General features: G+C 39.8%; 1 protein-coding gene across 3 annotated transcripts in view; it reads right to left on the minus strand.

Moving 5' to 3' along the window:
- SPO11 (SPO11 initiator of meiotic double strand breaks) overlaps positions 1 to 21,698 on the minus strand; it is a 70,937-nt gene that overhangs the window by 16,215 nt on the left and 33,024 nt on the right. Inside the window, exons 1-3 of one of the 3 annotated variants that reach the window (XM_089769666.1) lie at positions 8,834 to 9,271; positions 5,651 to 5,764; positions 1,234 to 1,322 (exon numbers count right to left, since the gene is read on the minus strand). In XM_089769666.1, coding sequence (XP_089625792.1) covers positions 1,234 to 1,322; positions 5,651 to 5,764; positions 8,834 to 8,988 — 358 coding nt within the window. In that variant the 5' untranslated portion in view covers positions 8,989 to 9,271. Of the gene's footprint in view, positions 1 to 1,233; positions 1,323 to 5,650; positions 5,765 to 8,833; positions 9,272 to 21,698 lie in introns of those variants that run through there. The other 2 variants (XM_025185773.3, XM_089769667.1) reach the window with 2 other exon arrangements.

The raw sequence follows: 21,698 nt of genomic DNA on the forward strand, positions 1-21,698 counted from the left end.
ATAATATGTAATGTACTTTACAATGTTCCTGACATATATTTCAGCTTCCTGGATTTTTTTTTCATCTGGCCTTCAGATATGAAAGGCAGAGTGATTTAACACCTGTTTAGATTTGTCACCCATGTGACAAAATGAAAAGTATGCCGTTTGCAATAAACTTTGCATAAAATAGTTAATTTGCATTTAATTTTAATGGTTCAAAGAATGTCAGGTAAAATGGTCAGCCCTCACGCATGTTCACTTCATCAAATCTGGCCCTCTTTGAAAAAAGTTTGGACACCCCTGATATAGGCAGTGATAAAACAACAAAGCATAAAATATTACTCAAAAATGTGTCTCTCTCAAGTGTATTTCTAGAGACCCTTCTTAACATTTTGGTTCCTGATCCAGTTGACATCCGGCAATCATAAAAGGTGCAGAAGTCCATATGTGCTAACTTTGTTCACTTGGACCTAGATACGGTCTCTGTCTTATCAAAGCCAAATTGCCGCACTATGCATGACAAATATAAATGAGTTCTTCGTTTCTCTTTGGTCCAGATTTTGAAGGTAATCATTTTCCTGCCTGTCAGGGTCACCATTGTGATTAGTGAGTCCGTCTGGATTTGGGACTGGCATTATGTAATTCTGAAACCTGTCTTGATTATCAGTCAGCTAGTGGGGAAGGTGAATCTACCTCCTTTTCTCCAACCCCTCAGAATGTTAGATTCCTGAGACATAAGGTAGAAGGCTCTCTCCTTCCCCATCACCTTTTTAAAATGAGGTGCTATCTTTGACTTGAAGCCCTCTTAAAACATTTCTCTGCTGATTAATATTCAGTCAGGCAGAAAAGAATTAGCACTGAATTAGGACACAGGATGCTAACTAAACATGCTCAGGTTATCTTTAAATTTTATTCTCATAAACCTCGGGAAAGGGCATCTGGAGAATAGCTAATCTAGCATGAATTTTATACAGACCATCAGCTGTGGAAACTAATTCTTACTGGAACAATTCTTTAATAGAAAGGTTCTATATTAATTGTTAACTATTTCTATTGCAATTAGTATTACAATTTAAAAGAGATGGAAAAGGCTGGGTGAGGACTGAGTCTTAGAAGATAGATCTGGGTTTTATTTTATTTACATATGTCTAAGGACACAAAGTATGTTTTATTTCTTAGAATATTGCACACTGATAAACCTAAAACAAAAGAAAAAACGAATATAGAACTACTGCTATATTTTTAGCTTACCAAATTTTGTTGCTGATTTAGGGCAGTCACTTTTTATTTTTCTTGTGGTATGATGAGATATCATCTGTAGACCTACTGAATCTTTAAACCTGACATTTTGTGAACAAATACAATAAAAATGTAAGCTAATGAATGGAAAGAACAGTTAGTTATTTTGTGCCAGGTAGTTCACACTCAACCTCTATTCTTACAATCAGAACTCCTAGTGCAATTTTCAGGAACTATAAAGTGCTCCATTAACATCATCTGTGAGACAGCTGAAACCATCTGGAAAGCCACCTGGGCATCCACTTTGTTGTTTTATTCCACCCCACCTCCTGGAACATAGAGAAAATGTCCAAGGGAAAGAGGGTCCCAGCAATTCCCATCTATTAGAAGCAATGCTGAGATTTCTCAATATTGCACTGTGTGGTGATTCAGCCCCTGGATGGTCCCCAGATTGAAAACAATAAGAAGTTGCCTGAGTAAAGCTCTCAAAACTAAACCCCAAATTAAAATGTATATGTTCCCAAGTGAAAAGTAGCTCCAAGTACATGTCAATTTTCTATCTTTTTCTAAGCAGATATTTATTACATCAGCATTCTTATGTATAATAAAAGCAAAAGAATACCTGAAACAGGAAAAAAATCATTAGATATGTTTGATGTGTTCACATATAGTCAAAATTAACGCTGTGCATGGTAAAATGCAGAATAAAAAGTGAAGCATAACTTTATTGTCAAGCCAGGGAATTTAAATTATAATAGAAACTCTGCTCTTTTCCAGTTATGTCCACTTGAGACCCATACATTCAATAAGATGTTTATATTTTCCTAATATGAAGTATTTTACTAATAATTTCATATTAGTAAAATACTAACAATATTTATTTTAAATGCCTTTGAGAATTTTAGCTAAATGCATCAACTTTGTCTATAGCAATTTGTGGAGAAAAACATCTTATGTTCCCTATTGCCTAAAAAATTGTTTCATCAGAATGTTTTTTTATCGGTTTCACAGTTGTAGGATTAACAGTCACCAAATCCATTTAAATACAATCAGAACAAAACTTTTCCTAGAACCATTTATTTATTTTTAGATAAGAATGATTTCTATAGTTATTATTGTTCTAGATAATTTCTGTTCCTAAAGCACACTGTTCCTACAAGAGTTTTGCATCTATTTACCATGTGTTTTAATAACTGATCTTTTACACTTTTAAAAAAGATATCAATATTAAAATCACAATAATAATTTCTAATACACCAACATAACACAGTTCTAGTTCTTTACTTGTCGCATGTATTGCCTTATGCATCCTTTGGGTGGCAGAACACACCACACAGCACAGCATGAGAATGTGCACGGTGTTACAATGGACAAGCACAACATCCTAAATAAATAAATAAAAGAAAAACTGCATAATTGAAGAGATATTAGAGCAACGTTTTTGTTCATTGTTATTTTGTAATATCAAAGATACATCAAAGTATTTTGACATATGTTACATGCATCATCTTGAAATCTGATGCAACATATATTGATAATCTTTTTCAAAAGGGCCATTGTAGTAATATATTTTTATTTAGTATAATAGCTGTATATTATCATAACTGTATATGGTGCTTTATAGACTATACATATGAGAATAAAAACAACAGAAATGAAAGCCTTCTCTCAAATCCATTGTATTTAAAAAAAAAAATTTTTTTTTTGCACTTGGGCTGCGGAAAAGTGTGCCAGCTTAATGTACCCTGTAGTGTACCTACACATTGTAAGTTAGGAAAAGGGCTATGCCAAAATATCAACAAACAGCATTCACACATGCCAACTTTTAGTGATAGGGTTATGGCAACACAACCTTGTTGCTAAAAGCGTCATAGTGTAGACATAGCCATTGGATAGTAGAAACTAATGGTACTACTCTTGGAACAAGTACTACTTATTTTCAGAGAGATGCTCCTGGATGGACATCTACCAGCAAGGAACATGCAAAATATGGAGCTGTTCCTTAAGTTTCACCTCCTTCTGCTCTGCAGGTTTGGAATAGAGAGGTTTCTGGGTAAAGGAAAATCGTGCCCCATTGACTCTACCGTCACTTCACACATGGTGGCTTGAGGCTTTCTGCTCCTACTTATTTTTATTTGATCTCTTCTAGGCTTCACACATGCCTTAGTTAGTAGGAACTGTTTCCCTGAGACTGGCCCATCATAGATAAGGATGTAATTATTTTTATTTAAGTGCTAAAACCTTACTTTAACACTACAATATTCATTTCTTTTGATTTGAACATATTTTTCTTCCTATGTGTTCTGATGGCAAATAGAATCTCATATTTAGTCCCCTAGCCTGCAATACCCTAACATTGCCTAAGATTGTTATACTGTTTTAATTTTATTGCCATCCAAGAAAAACATATTTTGAAACTATCAGGACATAAACCATTAAATCCACTGGACCATACAAAGTCCTTTGGTTAACTGAATATCTTCAGGCTATTCAGTTTTTCGCTGACAGAAGTTTCTTATTCTCATTATATAAGAATTCCTTATATAATAATTTCCTGCACGTGCACTCACAGCCATAAAGAAACAGCTGGAAGGGGAGGAAAGACAGTGAAATAAGAGGGCCAGAAAGGAGAGAGAATAGTAAAAAGGTAAAAACTTACACATCACAAGATAGATGCAAATAACAGAAATTGAGATGAGGAGCCAGCATAAAGGAGAACAGATAGAAGAAACTGAGACAATGGAGAGGAGAAACAGCTCTAGGCCAGAGTTCCCACTAAGGTGCGTGCTTGCGTTGCTGTGCACAAAAAATTCTTCCCCAGCCCACCTCCTCTGGAGAATTGTGCAGCAGCATTCGTGTGGCAGGCAGCTGGTCTGGTGGGCGGGGCCAGCTGAGACAGTGGTGAGGGAGCCGCTGGAGTGGGGGGCCAGGACCTGCAGATGCTTCAGGGCAGTGGGGAATCCTGTTGTGGTGGCAGGGGCTGCCATGTGGCAGGGGGCCCAGGGATTGTTCTGGCAGCTGGTGCCAGAACCTGCTGTATGGCAGGAGGGTGTCTGCTCTGGAGGTCAGGAACAGGACCTGCTGCATGGCTGGGTGGAGTGGGGTCTGCTCCAGCAGCTGGGAATGGGACATGCTGCATGGCGGGGGAGAAAGGGGTTTCTGCTCCGGTAGCTGGGAACGTGTGAGTGTTAATAAATTGGGTGCCATGGTGGCACACATCCAAACCAGCACACATGACCTCAATATTGGTGCACAAGCCAAAACTCACTCTGCTCATGGCTGGAAAATCTTAGAGGGAACACTGCCCTAGGCTGGACCAGGTTTTTGATCACAAGCAAACCATTATATCTGTGTTTTCTCTTCCTGCCAGAAGATTATATCTTAATATCCTCTTTATGACATTTCTCTCCTTTTACTGTGGTGTTACTCTCTCTTGCACATGGTGTTCCTCTGTTGTGGTACATAATATCATGCTATCTCTTCGTGCATATGAATTATTAAAGGTCACTTCTGTTTTTTAACACAACAGCTTCTAAGGTTGGTGGTTGCTTTTTGTTTTTTGAAGAAATAAAGTTAGTCATAGACAGGGCTTGCCGAACCACGGCGAACCCTGCTTCCCAGCCGTGCTGTCTAGCGATCTGCACATAAGCAGATCATCTGAACCTGGCTCTTCCGGGTTGCAATCTACTTGCCCCGAGGAAGTAGATTGCATTATTTGTCGAACCCTGGTCATAGACTTTAAGATGAGAAGGAACCACCAGATCATCTAGTCTGACCTCCTGAACTTCACAGGCCCAGTCACCCCACATACACACACACACACCAAGTCTAACCATCACAAATGGACCAAAGTATTACAGCCCTCATGAGAATAACCTATTGTGTGTCACAAGTAAAGAACAGGAGACATTGTGGTGCACCTATGTCAGAGGCCCCTGCAATGGGAGGAATTTGATTAAGTAACAGATACTCAGATAATCCCAGCAAGCAACCCATATTCCATGTTCCCAAAGTCATTGTCAATCTGACCTGAGCGAAAATTTCTCCATGACCCTACATGTAGTTAGTGATCAGTAAGATCATGGGAATGTGAGCAAGATCACAAGCCAAGCACCTAAGAAAGAGACTTTTCAGAATCATCTCCCAGCACTGGTCCACCCTAAGTTGTCCCAACTCCATTTGTGGCAATCGCTGATGATTCAGATAAAGGAGACAAACTCACACCCTAAAATCCGGAGTACATTGAGGAAGAATTTCATTCATTCATGACCTTTAAAATTGACCAGCTGAAACCATGAAGCATGAAGTTATATACTAAATCTGTGGTTCATCAGATTTCATAAGGTGGATTCATTTGAAAATATTTAATGGAGAAAATAACTATTTCTGGTATTTATAATAATCAAACATACACATGAGTAATACTTACTGTATATTTCTCCAATCTGATCTGTTAACCAAGGTGAGAACAGGTGCTTTGTTTCTGGCCAAACTTGTAACTATATCTTGTATAACATTTTCTATTGCTCCAAGGATCTCAGAACTGAAACAGTGAATAACATTTTACGTGATTAGCCATAATTCACTGTCAATTCTTACATTAGGAAGGATCCCCTCCTGTAAAATCTATAACAAATATTTAAATCTTAATGTTGCTATGTATGTGTTCATTTTAAAGATGCAGAACACCAGTTTCTCCCACTACTATTTTCCTGAAATTTGTCTTGCTTAGTTTCCTAGAATCCCTGATTTGTCATTCTACATGCATGACTGAGTTGAACAAGTTAAAAATACATTTCCACTCACTCCTCATACGATCAGATTTTCAACCAGCTGAACTTTCCGACCAACCGGTTGGTTTGAGACAAATGATTAATGTTTTAGTTTAAATGATGTAATATTGTTTTTGGCTATGATTTGGGTTAATTTGTTTTTAAATGCTGTAAATTGCAAAAATATTCAAGAGTACAAATAATTCCTGTTGTACCATATCACATTAACCTTTTGATCTGCTGCCCTGAATGAACTGCTGAGGTTTTGTTTCATAAAACATAAAGTAAAACATGTTTAATTACATGAAGGATTTGACACAAAAGATGCACAGTGAAAAGGACAAAATCTATGCATTGTTAGTGAACAAACTAACTATGCAACAAATCACCTATAGCAAAATAGTATGTTGGTCCAAGTGTTGTGACAGATGCTTTTTATTTTCATAAGCAGTCAGATTCCAAACTGTGTTGTCCTTAAAATTACAAGTGCACACTGTTTCAGTATAAATCTGGGTAAGGACTAGAAAACACATTCAAAATATATATGTTAGCTGAACGTTCTATCTGGAAGCCCAGTTTTGTTACTGACTAAAGCCAAATAGCAACACAGTTGAAGAGTCAATTAAAAGGCTTCATCATACAGCCTCTGCATAAGTTCATTTGCCATTGTGAAACAGCTTCATAATTGAGTCCTCTATCTTTTGACTGCAGATGCTACTCCTTAAAACTTAGTATCTTTCTTTTAGAGAAGTCATTAAGTGCAGAAAAAAAAGGACAAAAGGTAAAGTGCAGAGAAGGCAAAGGCAAAGGCTACGTCTACACTGGCAGCTTCTTGCATAAGAACGCTTGCGGAAGAGTTCTTGTGCAAAACTCTTCCACAAGAGAGCGTCTACACTGGCATGTGCTTTTGTGCAAGAGCATCCATGGCAGTGTAGACGCTCTCTTGCGCAAGAAGGCTCTGATGGCCATTTTAACCATAGGGGCTTCTTGCGCAAGAAATTCATGTTGCCTGTCTACACTGGCCTCTTCTGGAAGAGCTCTTGCGCAAGAGGGATTCTTTCTGAGAGGGAGCGTCAGAGTTCTCGTGCAAGAAGCCCTGATTTTCTACAGTACAATGTTAGTTTACTTGCGCAAGAATGCACGGCCAGTGTAGACAGGCGGCATGTTTTTGCGCAAGAGTGGCCGTTTTCGCGCAAGAATGCACCAGTGTAGACACAGCTTAGAGTAAAGTAGGAAAGCAAAACCGAATACAGCTGTTCGTTAGATAAGATGCATTCTCAAATACTATAGTGATGAGAGACATATGAATGCCTAGAGTAGCTCAATAGACAGTTCATCCAAATTTTGCCTTTTATAGTTACTTTTATTGTTCGGCACTTCTAACTCTGTTTCTTTAGCTACCAGTTATCTTTTATGTTCCAGATGTATCGTGAAGTGTGCATCAGATCTGCACATCTCAAACTGTTTTGTCAGGTTCTGTAATAAAACACATAGTCTGAGCTACACTCCCAAATGGAAGGTCCAGGCTTCATTCTTACCCTGATTTTTTCCTTTCTGGGACATCAGAAGCTAAGAGGGCTGCAATGGTCTACCAACTTACATATATTATTTTCTCTGGTCCATATCCTTTTCAAGAGATTAACTCAATTTTAGTAAGTAAACATACAGTGCTGGCTGACTGTACGTATTTAAAATGCACTTTGAGTTAATAATAATGAAATCTGGGCTCAGCAGTGCTAGGTACTCTAGATCTTACATCAGGATACAACCTGTTAGCTCATTTCTAACAGGTCTCACATAAACTGTTAGTAGTTTTGGCATAGGATATGGAATGCACTTAAATAACGTCATAAATGAGAAAACTGATAAAGAATTAATCTTATAGTACTTTTCGCAAACGATATGTGGACACAAGAGTAAAACTATTCTAAATGCAATTTTGCAGTTTGTGAGACTAGTTCTGCATGGTTCCGTCAGTACACTGTATAGGTACATCTACACAGCAACGCTAAAGTTGAATTAAGCTATGTCAATTGCATAACTGAAGTTGAAATAGCTTAATTTGGCTTTTGGTGCTGTCTACACAGCAGAAAGTCGAAGGAAGAACACTTTCCTTGATTTCCTTTACTCCTCGTGAAATGAGAGTTACAATGAGTCAGAGTAAGAAGTCCTCCAGCTCGACATTATTTCGAAATAAAGGCTTGTAGTGTAGATGCACCCTATGTTATTTTGGAATAAAGTCAGCTGTTGTATAGACACAGCCTATCTGTATAGTGGCACACAGGTACTTATTTTCCTCAAGCTAATGCGGTATTTTGGGAAACATCCTCCTTCCATCTTAGCATGAATAGTCAAGACACTGTGTGTGCCGTGGTGCAGATACCTGGTATTGCCAATGCCAGTGGGAATTGGGGAGTATTATTTTCCACACTGCCATTACTGAATTACAGCACTGTGTATATGCAGTATCACAGGCCATGTTTCCTCTAATTTTTTCCATCCATGTGTGGAATAAATTTTGTTATGTGCACAGGCAAATTTTGTTATGTGCACCACAGTATAAACACATGCTGCCATCTGTGAGTGGCAGTAGGCACTCTGCCAATCAGCTGGACAGCATATGAATCTGTCCTGGGCATCACCCACATGCACAGCCTACAGGAACCCTTTTTGTCTGGGTCAATAGCATATTTTTGTAGGGGAACTTGGGTCTTATATTGGCACAGAAGACATGATGCTGTGTGTGTGTGCGCGCGCGCAATGGTGCAGGTGCCTGCTAGGCCCATACCAGTGTCAGATTGTGCGAGCACCCTTTGTGACTTCACCCTGTCATTATTTACCAAGTGATTTCACGAATGTTATTGGAGGGGCCAGTTTCCTCAATTCTAGTCTCTTCTCTGCTTTCTTCCTTGATGGACTGCAGCAGGGCAGTCCTGTGGTGGTCCAGGAAGGTGAATGCCGACCAGTCTGTCACCCCAGGAAGGGACAGAGACATTTTGAAGAAGAGGTGACACCCTCTGCAAAGGATTAAAATGGGCTATTATGGGCCTCAGACATCACATTCCTACTCTCTCCAGCTCACTGATGGGGCAGCAGAGAGCCAGTCAGTGAGGAGGAGGAAGAGATCTCTGAGGAAGCAGCAGTGTGAGACCAATTGCTTTTCCCCTCCCTCTCTGACTGGCACCTTTTTTCCCGCCTTTTCTGGTGACCAACGGCTTTTCCCGCCCTTTTTGGCTGACCAACGGCTTTTCCCCACCCTCTCTGACTGGCACCTCTTTTCCCGCCTTTTTTGATGACCAACAGCTTTTCCCGCCCTTTCTGACTGAACAATAGCTTCCCCCCCTTTCTGACAGACACACCTTTCCCTGCCCTTTCTGACTAACCAACGTTTTTTCACACCCTCAGTGACTAGTCACTTGCCCAAAAGCACTCATTGAGCCTTGATTGCTCTACTAGCTGAGTCAGGTTGTCAACAAGAAATGAGGTTTTTAAACAGGATGCTGATTTTAAACAGCATAATAATAGCTGCCAGGTAGAAAGAGCACCACATGTGGAGGAAATAATGACTCCTTAGCAGGGACAAAGAGTGAGTGGCCCAGATGTGCACCTGCGAGCAAGGAGTGGGGGAATCTAGTCTGAAGAAAAGAGGGTGCCAGGGTGGCACATATGTTGAGTGCTGAGAGGAAAGTTTAGGGGCAGGTACTCAGGTCTGTGGCAGGCAGCCTAAGTCTGTGTCTGGCCAACTTCCAGAGGTATTGGAAGTACAAGGCACTGACGAATATTCATACCCTGGTCCCTACACAAGCAGAAGGGAAGGAGGTAGGTGAGGGCCTCAGATGATTATTAGAGAAGAGAAAAGAGGAAATGAAGAGAGGATCTGAAAACTGCAGTGCAATATTTTATCAATCCCAATATCATAAATCAACCCTCCCCATAAAATTATGGGATTTGAAAAATAATAACTATTTTGCATTTTATTTGTCTTCTGTTTGAGATTCTGGATCACTAGATTCCAGGAGCTTTTTTGAAAAAGAAAAAACAACAAACAACCCACTAACGATTGCATGATAAAACCATGGGAATTTGCAGCACTGCATATCCTTAGTCAGAGAGCCTCTTCCTGTGTCACTACAAATGGGATGCCAGGATGCTGGAAGTGGGGAACTCTGTGCATTTGCAGGAATAAATACAGTAGATTTGATTGTTATTATATTGAAGCATTTTCAGGTAGTAAGACTTTTAGTTCTTTCTCTCTCTAAAAAACAAGCATGCCATCTTCAAAAAGAGATGGCCTGACTTAAAGAGAACTTCTGAAACCCTATAGTCTGCAACACTGTATGGGACAATTTCTTCTTTTACACTAGCGCAATCTGATCACAGTTTCCATTGAGTTCTTTTGGTGTTTTATGCATAAGGAAGCAGAAATCTGTTCTCTGTTTCTTTAGTAATGGCTGTTGTGGCAAAATTATCACTTACTTTTTGGAGAAGCCCAACTGCGGAAGAGAAAACAAAGTTGGAGAATTTATTTTATGCGGTCGTCCCTTTACAGTTTTTGATATACCAAAGATTTTTGTATTGTCAACTCATAACAGCATCATACTAAATTGTCAGGCTGAAACTGATGGTTTAGAAACTTGGTTAGAGAGTAAATTGGGGAATAGGCACATTAAACATATGTTTACATTTTTTCAAAACTTTTCCATGTTTACTAAACACCAGTTTTGTTGCACTGTAATTAGCAATACTGTGAGCTGCCTAACATCTAATTGTGTTGCTTAGACTTGCCCTAGTAGAAACTGATGTTGTAGTGCTTAAAGTGTTGGCATCCACTAGCAGCTGATCTTCACTGGGGTTTGCAGTGTTGCTTCCATCACTGAACCTTGTTCCCTACACTTATTGGAGGAAGCAGCCCAAATCCAGCCTGGACTAAGAGTAGCAATTCCACAAATGTACTCATACAAGGAAAACCTCAGGCATGGATAACATGAAAACAAAGTGCTGCAATTATCAGACGCAAACAAAAGACTGGAGAATTAATAAATCCTTGAAATTCTCATATATTTAAACTTGACTTTTTGGCCTTCACATCACTCAGGAAATATTTATGCAATGCCCTCTCTTTTCAGTAACTACATGTCAAAATCAACAGAGTCACAGAGTTTGTTTGATAGAGAATTGACAAAATTATACAATGCCTTTGCCAACAAATTGCAAATAAAACTGAATATGAGAACTTGCAGGCAGGTATTTTAATGACTTATTTCTTCCAGCAAAGCAGTAAACCTCAATTTAAAAAAGCATGACCTAAATACTGAATGCCTCTTTCAGTGTTAGCTAAGTGCAAGCAGGAATTGAGAGCAATAAACAACAATAATAAAATAATAATAATAATCAAGAAATAAATAATAAAAATCCTCTTTGCATCAATCTTAATTCAAAACAAACAAAAACTCATATAAAACTAGCATCCAGAAAATTATCAGTTAATCTAAAAACATTGGGCTTATTTCTTGAGATCCTAATTCATTTTTTACTTGGCAAACCTCTGACAGATCTCAATAAAAATGAGTTAGAGCTCCAAGTATTGGCTCAGTGTTTTCCACTTATATGACTGAAAGTACAAATAACTACCTGTTATATATGCTGAAATGGAAAGAGAAGGAGGCAGCAAAAGATGCATAGGTGATGCAATTACTCACCACTGTGTCTGTAAGCTTCAGAGGACACCAGAAACAGCAGACATAAGAAAAAGTAATTGCTTCAAGTTTTAACCTATGGATACGCTACTCCTTGGCTAAAGTACACAAGGTAGATATTTGTTAGCACAATTAAAAAATAGCCTTGTATGTGTGTTTTTATAAATGTATGCTTTATTTAATTAAGTATATTTTTGAAAGGCCCTTATAGTGTACAAAAGTCTATCAAATTTTAAAATAATTTCTGTAAATGACTAATGAGACTTTTCTGTTTAGCTACTCAGTATATTACTATGGATTGTAGGTCCATTAAAAATATTACATTAAATTAAAGTGCATGGATAGTTTAATGACACTTTTTAACTGACCACAGACCTACAAGTTATTCATATATTAATAGAAGTATCCAGCAAAGTAGCCCATAAACTAATATATCAAAGTATGTGGGCTTTAGCTGCTTTTTTTTCCTTGTTGATTATCTGAGGAGAATTTTTTTTAACTTTGATATGATCAGTCTCTTTCCTACTGAGATTTTTTCCCATGATTGTGATGATACTCTTCACTCACTATGTAGGCCTTAATTAATTACTTTAATGAACCAATAACCATAGAAAGGGAATTGAGACTACTCACAGTTATTTTCAAACAGTGTGTGAAAAACACTTTAAATCTAAACAGAGAGAGAGGCCTATATACAATGCCACACAGCAGTGTACAAGCAACACTGGTTGACTTAGTTCTGTCATCCTTATATTCCTATTTACACTTACCACATTTGGAAACTTGCTGCTCTTGTGATCTCATAGAAGGGAGAACCCTTTTGGTTTGTGATAAAACGAGACCTTGTGAAAGTAATTGAGCCAGTTAAGAATACTTAGTAGGTTGGTGCAAGCTGGCATACCAGTTGCTTGTGCTGAGCAATACTTTAAACAACAACAAAACCAGAACATTTCACGTAAGAAGTTCATGGTAGTGCAGCCAGTAAGTTACATCAAGTTTCCATCTCTTTTCAGCTTCCTAATATTATGATTTGGATAAAACTGGAAAAATAGACCTTCTGTGAATCCGCAGATTTAATTGTGAACAAGTTAGAGGAGGAGAGGAGCCAAATCCATCACCTACCATGTACAGGAACAAAGCCCAAGGAAATAGGAGATGAAAAGTCATGCATGGCTGATAGTTTAACAATGGTATAATCTTTCCTATTTGACATGATTTGAGAAAAAAAAGAAAATCTAATACATGCCTTTATCTTGCATAATGTTTGAGTGAGAAACACCTGCAAGTAATTTACTATCCAGTTAGCCAAGCCCATGATAGGAGGATTTTAGTTTTTACCCTTTTCTTTGTCTTGAATCATTTAGCCATATATAAATTCTGACAGGTCTTGTCATTTGTGTAAAGGAGTCTTGCTCCTAATCTCTGTTATAATGATTTTCAGACTTAATGTTTTCTAATGCCTTTTTGGAGATGTTAATACTGTTTTTAGGGAGTGTAAGAACGGAGAGCTAGAATGGTAATGGAGAAAAAGCAAGACTGACAAAGTAGTATCAACAAAATGTTCCTGATCTCTTGCTGTATGAATGCCATGTATATATTGGTTTTTCACAATAAATGAGCAGTAGGCAGGCAAAGTAGTAGGAAAAATGTCTTTATTGAGCATGCATAGAAGCATGAATTACATCAGGGGTGGGCAAAAGGGCCTCCATGGACCATATCTAGCCCACCAAACAGGTTGATCTGGACTGCAGATGCCCTGCCACCTCCTTGCCCCCAGGCCAATCAGGGCCTCGGGACTGGGGAGTGTGCAGCACTTAGAATCAACCCTGGTGGTTCACTCTATGCTCTGTGCGCCCAAGTGCAGGGAGCAAGAGACTTCGCACTCCTCCACCCCTAGGCCAATCAGAGTTTGGGGGTGGAGGACAGTACACAAAGTCTCCTCCCACCCTGCTCCTGTCCTGTAGGGAGTGCACGGCCCTTAGAAGCGCCACACACTCCTAGCATGAAGGAGGCAGGGCAAGAGGAGACTTTGCGTGTCCTTCCACCCCCAAATTCTGATTGGCCTGGAGGCAGGGGAGCACATGAAGACTCCTCCCACCCTTCAAGGGGCATGGTGCTTTTAAGCTTCTAAGCGCAGCATGCTCCTTGCAGGACAGGCAGAGGGCGGGAGGAGACTTTGTGTGTTCCCCCAACCCTCAAGCCCTGATTGGCCAGGGGCAGAGGGGAGCGTGCGAAGTCTCCTCCCACTGTCAGGAGCATGGGCATCTAGAGGGAACCGCCAGCTGTTTGGAACAGCTAGTGGTTCTCTGGGGAAGGCAGCGGGGTGGGATAGCAAACTAGAGCCCTCCTGAAACCTGACTCTTTCTTTAGCCCCACTTATAGTGCTAAGTACTTACATGGGTAACAGTTCTACCTTGGGCTTCCAAAAGAACTTATGCAAATTTGGTGCGAATATATCTTCTTCCAATCCCTTTTTCAGAAAAGTATTTTTGAAAGAAAAAAAAAAAAAAAGCAGTCTAGAGGGGGTTTTTTGCTCATCCCCCGCCCCTTTTTCGAAAGAACCCTTATTCCTCAAAAAATAAGGTTTGCAGAGTTATTTCAAAAAAGGGGTGGGGTGCATGAAAACCCCCATCTAGACTGCTTTTTAAAAAAAAACTCCCAAAAAGGGGATCAGAAGAAGATCTGCAAATTCGTGCTGGGATAGTCTAGACGTGCCCTAGGTGTGTGGTTTACACTATGTTAAAATAAGTTGAAAAACCATTAAGGTTGCACAGTCAAGCAGTCAAAAGATAGGAAATATGAGCATTAAGATTGCCTCAGAAAGCTTAATTTGATCCTTATGCATATGCATCATGGAGAAATCATTCACACACACACCTCCACCACCAATAAAAAACAAATAGGAAAAAATAAATTATATCATGTTGCATCACATTGACACCCACATGAGTCACCACAAGGATAGAACATCCATCACACAGATATCTGCTTCTTGAACTTACAGCATAACGGATAGCAATTGTAGGCTGTCATCCTCTAAGTGGGCCAGCTCTAGAGGGAGATGGGACACTTTGCCAGTGGGATTCACAGATATTTGCTTGCCCATTCTGCCCAAACTTAACTCCTGCTACCGTGCCCCTCCCAAACTGTTCCTGTCCCAGACCCTCCCTTCTCCAGTCTTTGCTCCTCACCCTGGACATTTTTTCCTCAATTAATCAGTCCCATTTCCACTCCACAGTCTTCTCATCCTAGCTTCAATTTGAAACAAAAAACAGGACTATGTAGCACTTTAAAGACTAGCAAGATGGTTTATTAGGTGATGAGCTTTCATGGGCCAGACCCACTTGGCCCACGAAAGCTCATCACCTAATAAACCATCTTGTTAGTCTTTAAAGTGCTACATAGTCCTGTTTTTTGTTTCAGCTAGACCAGACTAACACGGCTACATTTCTATCACTAGCTCCAATTTGTTTGCTTAGGCTGTCCTGGTCTTACCCATCTGGATTCATCCTTCCAGCCCATGTCTGCCCATGTTCCCACTGTCCTTGCCCAGCTCCTGGAGCTAGCAGAGTGGTGGTGGGGGACAAACAAGAGAGAAGCTCTCTGCTTTCAGTTCCGATGCCTAGACCTAGCCCAGCAGTGAAAGACGTACTGAGCCCTGTGGTGGAGCCTGCCCAGAGAAGATGGACTCTTTGGGGATTTAGCTCCAAAACTCTAGCAATTCTCTTTTGAACGTACTGGTTTTCATCACCCTTAATCTCCCTGCCCAACCTAGCCCAATTTCCCTCATCCCAGTTACTCATTCCATGCCTTTCCTCTCCCATCCCACATTCATAGAATCATAGGGTTGGAAGGTGATTAATCAGCCCTGCCCAGTCAGTGAACTCAATGCACAGAGCCCTAAGCCTCTGACTGGGCAGGGCTGATTAATCACCTCCCTAGGTAATCCATTCCACTGCTTTTCCACCCTCCCAGTGAAATAGTTTTTTCTAATATCCAACCTAGACCTTCCCCACTGCAACTTGAAACCATTGTTCCTCGTTTTGCCATCTGTCACTTCTGAGAACAGCCTCTCTCCATCGTCTTTGGAATCTCCGTTTAGGTAGTTAAAGGCTGCTATGAAATCCCCCCTCATTCTTCTTTTCTATAGACTAAGCAAGCCGAAAGTCTTCAGCCTCTCCTCATAAGTCATGTGCTCCAGCTCCCTAATCATTTTGGTTGCCCTCTGCTGGACCCTCTCCAGTGCATCCACATCCTTTCTATAGTGGGGGAGCAGGGCCAAAACTGGACACAGTACTCACTAGTGTAAAAGAAGGCTCTTTGCTGGCCAGGCCTCGTGCGCATAGCCTCCTAGCTTAAGGTCACCCTCCCCCCCAATGAAAAAATCCCTGTGCTGTGATATTTAGAAAACAAGAACCAAAACCAGACACGTAACTTTTGCCCTGGCTGAGCCATGTCTGATAAGGCAGAACAAGAAAATAGGAAACCATCTCACTCCTTCCCCCATAATCCTGTCACCACAGATGGGGTCTGCCAACCTATCACAGAAAAAAACACGCAAAAGCTTCATCTATAAATTGGCTCCCTTGCCCACACAAAGATTAAAGCTTCCCAAACAAAGAATTGGAAGGTACAATCTGAGCCAGGTCCGGGGACTGATCACCCGAGGGCCCCTTCCTGCTCACCGAACCAAACGAATTCCCCATAGAGCGTAACATATACCGAATATGTTGTTGCTGCTGTTATGCTTTGTGTGTCTGTTAAATATAAGTATTGTTATTTAAAGGTATTGATAATTAGTAGTGTTAACTGCTCTACTCTGCACTGGTTAGGCCTCAGTTGGAGTATTGTGTCTAGTTCTGGGCACCTCATTTCAAGAAAGATGTGGAGAAATTGGAGAGGGTCCAGAGAAGAGCAACAAGAATGATTAAAGGTCTAGAGAACATGACCTATGAAGGAGGGCTGAAAGAATTGGGTTTGTTTAGTTTAGAAAAGAGAAGACTGAGGGGGAACATGATAGCTGTTTTCAGGTATCTAAAAGGGTGTCATAAGGAGGAGGGAGAAAACTTGTTCATCTTGGCCTCTGAAGATAGAACAAGAAGTGATGGGCTTAAACTGCGGCATGGGAGATTTAGGTTGGACATTAGGAAAAAGTTCCTAACTGCTGTCAGGGTAGTCAAACACTGGAATAAATTGCCCAGGGAGGTTGTGGAATCCCCATCTCTGGAGATATTTAAGAGTAGGTTAGATAAATGTCTATCAGTCCCAGTCCCCCCACCAGGCCAACTCCCAGTCTCAGTTTTGCTCTGTCCCTCCTGCCAGCCTCCAGTGCCAAATCCCCTTTCCCAGGCTCCTTTTCCCAATCTACGCCCCTCCTAAATCTTGGTCTCATCCCATCTGCATTCAAACCAGGAAACTTCCTTGTCCATACTACTTAGTGCTACTAGGGTGAGGCGGGGCACCAGGGGGGTGCTCCCAGCTCTCAGTTCTAGTGCTTGGACCGGGTTCAAGAGTGAAAGTCCTACTCAGCCCTGTGGAGGAACATTCCTAGTGCAGATGGAATCTTTGGAATTTTAGCTCCAAAACTCTAGCTAGTCTCTACTGAGTATGTGCAAAGTATGATTTCCCAAAGGTTTATAATATGGACAAATCTAGGCAGATTTTCTTGGGGATGGCACATATCTGACATGAGAGACATCCATTTGCTCCACAGAAAGGGGTGCTTCTCAAATAAATGTTGCTACAATTCATTAACATAGACATAAAAAACCCAACCAAAAAAAATTGTTTCCTTTACCTCGTTCTTGGAAATGGTAAACTGTTTAACTGAAATTTTCTACAAAAAAAACCAAAAAACCCACACACCAGCCTGAAGCAGACATCTGGTATGAAAAATTTCTTCCCAAATGGTTAAAGTTTGGCAAAGTTGTAAGCAACAACGTCTTATAATGGGAAATGTTGGGTAACCTTAATAATAGGCAGTGCTATCAGCCTCAGCTATAATTACTATTTTTATCTTTTTAAGACTATATTGTTATAGGGTTTAAAGAATACAAGTAAAGTCAGCACATTAATAAATGCTTCAAATCACCACATTATGATGAAAGCAAAACAGTCTGTTTTGTAGTTTAATAGACATATTTTGTGATATGTAAATAATATAATATATTGTCCTGATATCTTCCAGACAAGACCCTAAATTATGTCTTCTCATGCTGAGCTGCTGGGTTTCCTTGATAAGAGTTACAAAAGATTGTGGCACTTTGATAATCCCAATGACGTGGCTAAGGTTCATTCTCTCAGTTGTTGTTCAATAAATGTTTGTATAACAGTTTAAAAAATAATAAAATGGGTTCTGGCAGCAAAAAGGGATTATGAATGAATGATAGGCAAACAATCTCTCCCCTTCCCTCAAATGGCTGCTGTAGTTGTCTGCACAATAAAGGCTGGATCTAAACCACCATGGAAGTTTTTCAACAGCCTTTGAACCAGGCACTGTATTCTGTAAAAATATTTAATTCAGAATGTCTTTTATATCTTGTTCGTGTCACAACTTGAATCTAACAATCAGTGACTGAACCTATCCCCAACAACAGCTGCATCATTTTTGTCTAGCTTCAAAATAACTTGTTCCTTTGCTATTTTTCTTATGTTGGCTAAATCCTAAAAAACATGCCAGCTCAAGTGTGATTTTGCTCTTTGAACACACAATGGCAGGTGCTGTGCATTGTTTGGGCCAAAATCTGCTCTCAGTTGTACTCATGCCATGCTGCTGAAGTCCTGGGTGTGACCCCATTGATGAGAACAGGTATAACTCAGGACATAATTTAGTCCCTTGTAATTAACCACTTAATAATGCCTAGGGAAAGCAAAGTAAAAGGATGATGTGGCAGCCTGTACTGACCCTAGGCACTGTGAGCCTAACAAATAATAAGCTAGGTGGGGCAGTTGATTAATAGACCAGTCTTTCATCTCTGAAAAATCTAGTTTCAAAACAGCTTTATATCACCATTTAAAATGCATTTGGAGATTTAGCCTAGTTTCTAATGTTAATTAGTCCACAGTACAAAAACACCACACATGTACGCTTTTGGATAAATGGCAAGCGTTGCATTAAAGAGTTATAGGACTGAAATAAAAAGGATGTAAAATAAAAGATTAGGACAGAGGGTATATTGTCAGTGATTATATGATAGATTTCTTGTCTTTGGGAAGAGGGACAGAGATCAGAGGAGGAGAGAAAACTTTGTGACGTGGTTCCCTGGGTGCAGTCTGGGACTTTGGGACCATAGTGCTCACTTAATATTTCAGCTTGAGCTGTTTCTCACAGTGCTTTTCAAGTGACAAGCAGCAAACCCCTCCGGGTGTCAGCACAACAGCATGTGAAGCCCCATGCCCACGTAGATTGCATGACTGTTCCCAGAGCCACCCATGAATCATGCAAAAGCACCAGCCAAATTCCCCAGGTCCTAGCACTGAACCTCAGAAATACACCACCTTGTGCTGCTTAAGATAAGCAGTGGAAATTTCTGAATTGGTTCCCCACTTCATCAATGGAAAGTAGACATATACCAGCCTTTGTAAAATCAGAGCAAATTTACCAAGTACTTCAGGCAAACTCACTGGTAAAAATAAATGGTAAAACAAGTGTATTGATTATAAATGATAGATTTTAAATGACTATAAATGATAGGCAAAAAGTTAGAAATAAAATATAAGTATGCTGTCTTACCCTACTAGGCTGAGCACCAACTAGATTAAGCAATTTTTCTCTCCCACTGGATGTTTATTGCAGTTCATAGTACACAGATTTCACACTTGAAATCTGGGGCAGTCTCCTCTGATGGAGTTTTCAGTCTCCTCTATTTCAATTTCCACTAGCCATGGGGAAGGCCAGGACAACCCCCACTTCTAGGTCATGACTCACCTCTCTCTGCCTCTGCCCCACTCTGATACCAGTACCAGCGGGGGTGCGCACTCAGTTCAAATTAGCAGGTCTTCATTAGACCCACTAAATCAAACCCCGGAAGATTGACAGCAGTAGCATCGATCTTCTGCATAGTGTAAACATACCTTAACAGAGTACCCATATGGGGAGCTATTCTGGAATAGCTGTTGTGAAAAAAAAAAAAGCTTTTTCTAATATGTATTCCGGTCAATTTCTCTTGTAGACAAGTGCAGAGAGGCCATGTTTACATTTGGAAAAATATATATTTTTTACAATGAAACATCTCGCAGATGATAACAAATTAATTATAAAAACCTAGAGTAGATAGGGAGGTAGTAGTCTTACCAAGGCCCTTTATTAAATTTACTAAAACAAGCTAGAACAGTATAACATATCGAAAGAAAATATATAGGTGTAAATTCTTGTATACTGGTATAAACGCCTTTATATCACTGTAAATGGATTCTCATTAGGGGATTGCACCAATGTAACTAATTTTTTCTACCGATTTAGTTAAATTAATGCAAAAGCTGTGTGTTGTCAAGCCTCTGACTGAAGGATCTCACATCTCAGCAGCCAGTGTCAAGATTGCTTCACGCAAGCTGTTATGAATATGGTGTCAAATAAATACATGTTAATGCCATATTGCTGCAAAAGCCTAACTTCTTTTGCATTTGGATGTTTAAAAGAAACACGGAGATTTAACTGAATATGGTGTAACCTATGTTAAGACAAACCACTAAGTAGCACTGTGTTGTGTATAGTCTATAGTTATTTTGGAATAACTATCAACAGTTAACAGTTTGTAAACAGACAGATGCTTGGAAAATCAGGCTGAATCAAAGTCAGTTGTTTGTAGCCTTAGAGAAAATGAACCAGAAGCTGGCTTCAGAAATCTGTTACAATAAATCATTACATTCTATCAGAGGTACCTCTTCCAGAGTAAGAATATTCCTATGTGCCTTAGGCACAAGTTGATAAGCAGTAGGGGGTTCTAATGCCCACATCATGAGTACAATAGATCTTTCTTAAGAATCAGAGAGCATACATTTATTTATTGTAAGTCATTCTATTTTTTTTTTGCAGACATTCTTCTGTGTATCATTAAAGCGTCCCCCATTGTTTGTGCTGGAATGTCTCCAAATCTGGATCATTCCTTCACTGAGAGTTCTGAGTGTGCACAGAATGCCAGACTGCGACCAACATGGCAAAGAGAAATTAGAACTATTTGGGGCTGTGATGGAGTTGGTAAAAATGCTATATAATCCCACCATTAATGCATTAGTTCTGAGATAATCATTCGTTCAGCAGCGCCCTTTCCAACTAATTAGACTGCAGCTTTTCTTAATAAAGTCTGACGTCCCACCAGAAGCAAGGATAACAAACATTCCAGTCCACCAATCCAGATTCCCCTTCTGTGTAGAGCTGGATGAGAGCACAGTCTCAGCAAAATTATAGAACTCTCAGAAGTGAATCATGGAAGCCAACTGTTGACCTTCTCATTTTAACTTCAGAGTGCCTCATGTTAGTGATAGTGATAGAAATGTAGCCGTGTTAGTCTGGTGTAGCTGAAACAAAATACAGGACTATGTAGCACTTTAAAGACTAACAAGATGGTTTATTAGATGATGAGCTTTCGTGGGCCAGACCTGAGGAAGTGGGTCTGGCCCACGAAAGCTCATCATCTACTAAACCATCTTGTTAGTCTTTAAAGTGCTACATAGTCCTGTATTTTGTTTCATGTTAGTGATGTGACACAAACAAATAATAGCAGTTGCCTACCAGTCATTATTACACTATGTAAGCCATTCTGTTTTATGAGATTGGAACAGAAAGAAATTGTTCATTTAAATTTAAATACAGTTGATTTTCTAGATGTCTGTTTGTCATGCTATTGGCTTGTTCATTCAACTGGGTTTCTAAATACTAAAATAACTTGTTCTAAGAGCTACACGCAGGTAGCCATTTGAAGTACATAAAAATGGCTCTCATAACAACTTTTCCAAAGCCATTCAGCCCATTTCAGAGGTAGAATAGAATCTAGGTTACATAACTCCCTTC

The sequence above is a fragment of the Pelodiscus sinensis genome, chromosome 17 (genome assembly GCF_052426305.1).
Source record: "Pelodiscus sinensis isolate ZL-2025 chromosome 17, ASM5242630v1, whole genome shotgun sequence".
NCBI classification, from domain to species: domain Eukaryota; kingdom Metazoa; phylum Chordata; order Testudines; family Trionychidae; genus Pelodiscus; species Pelodiscus sinensis.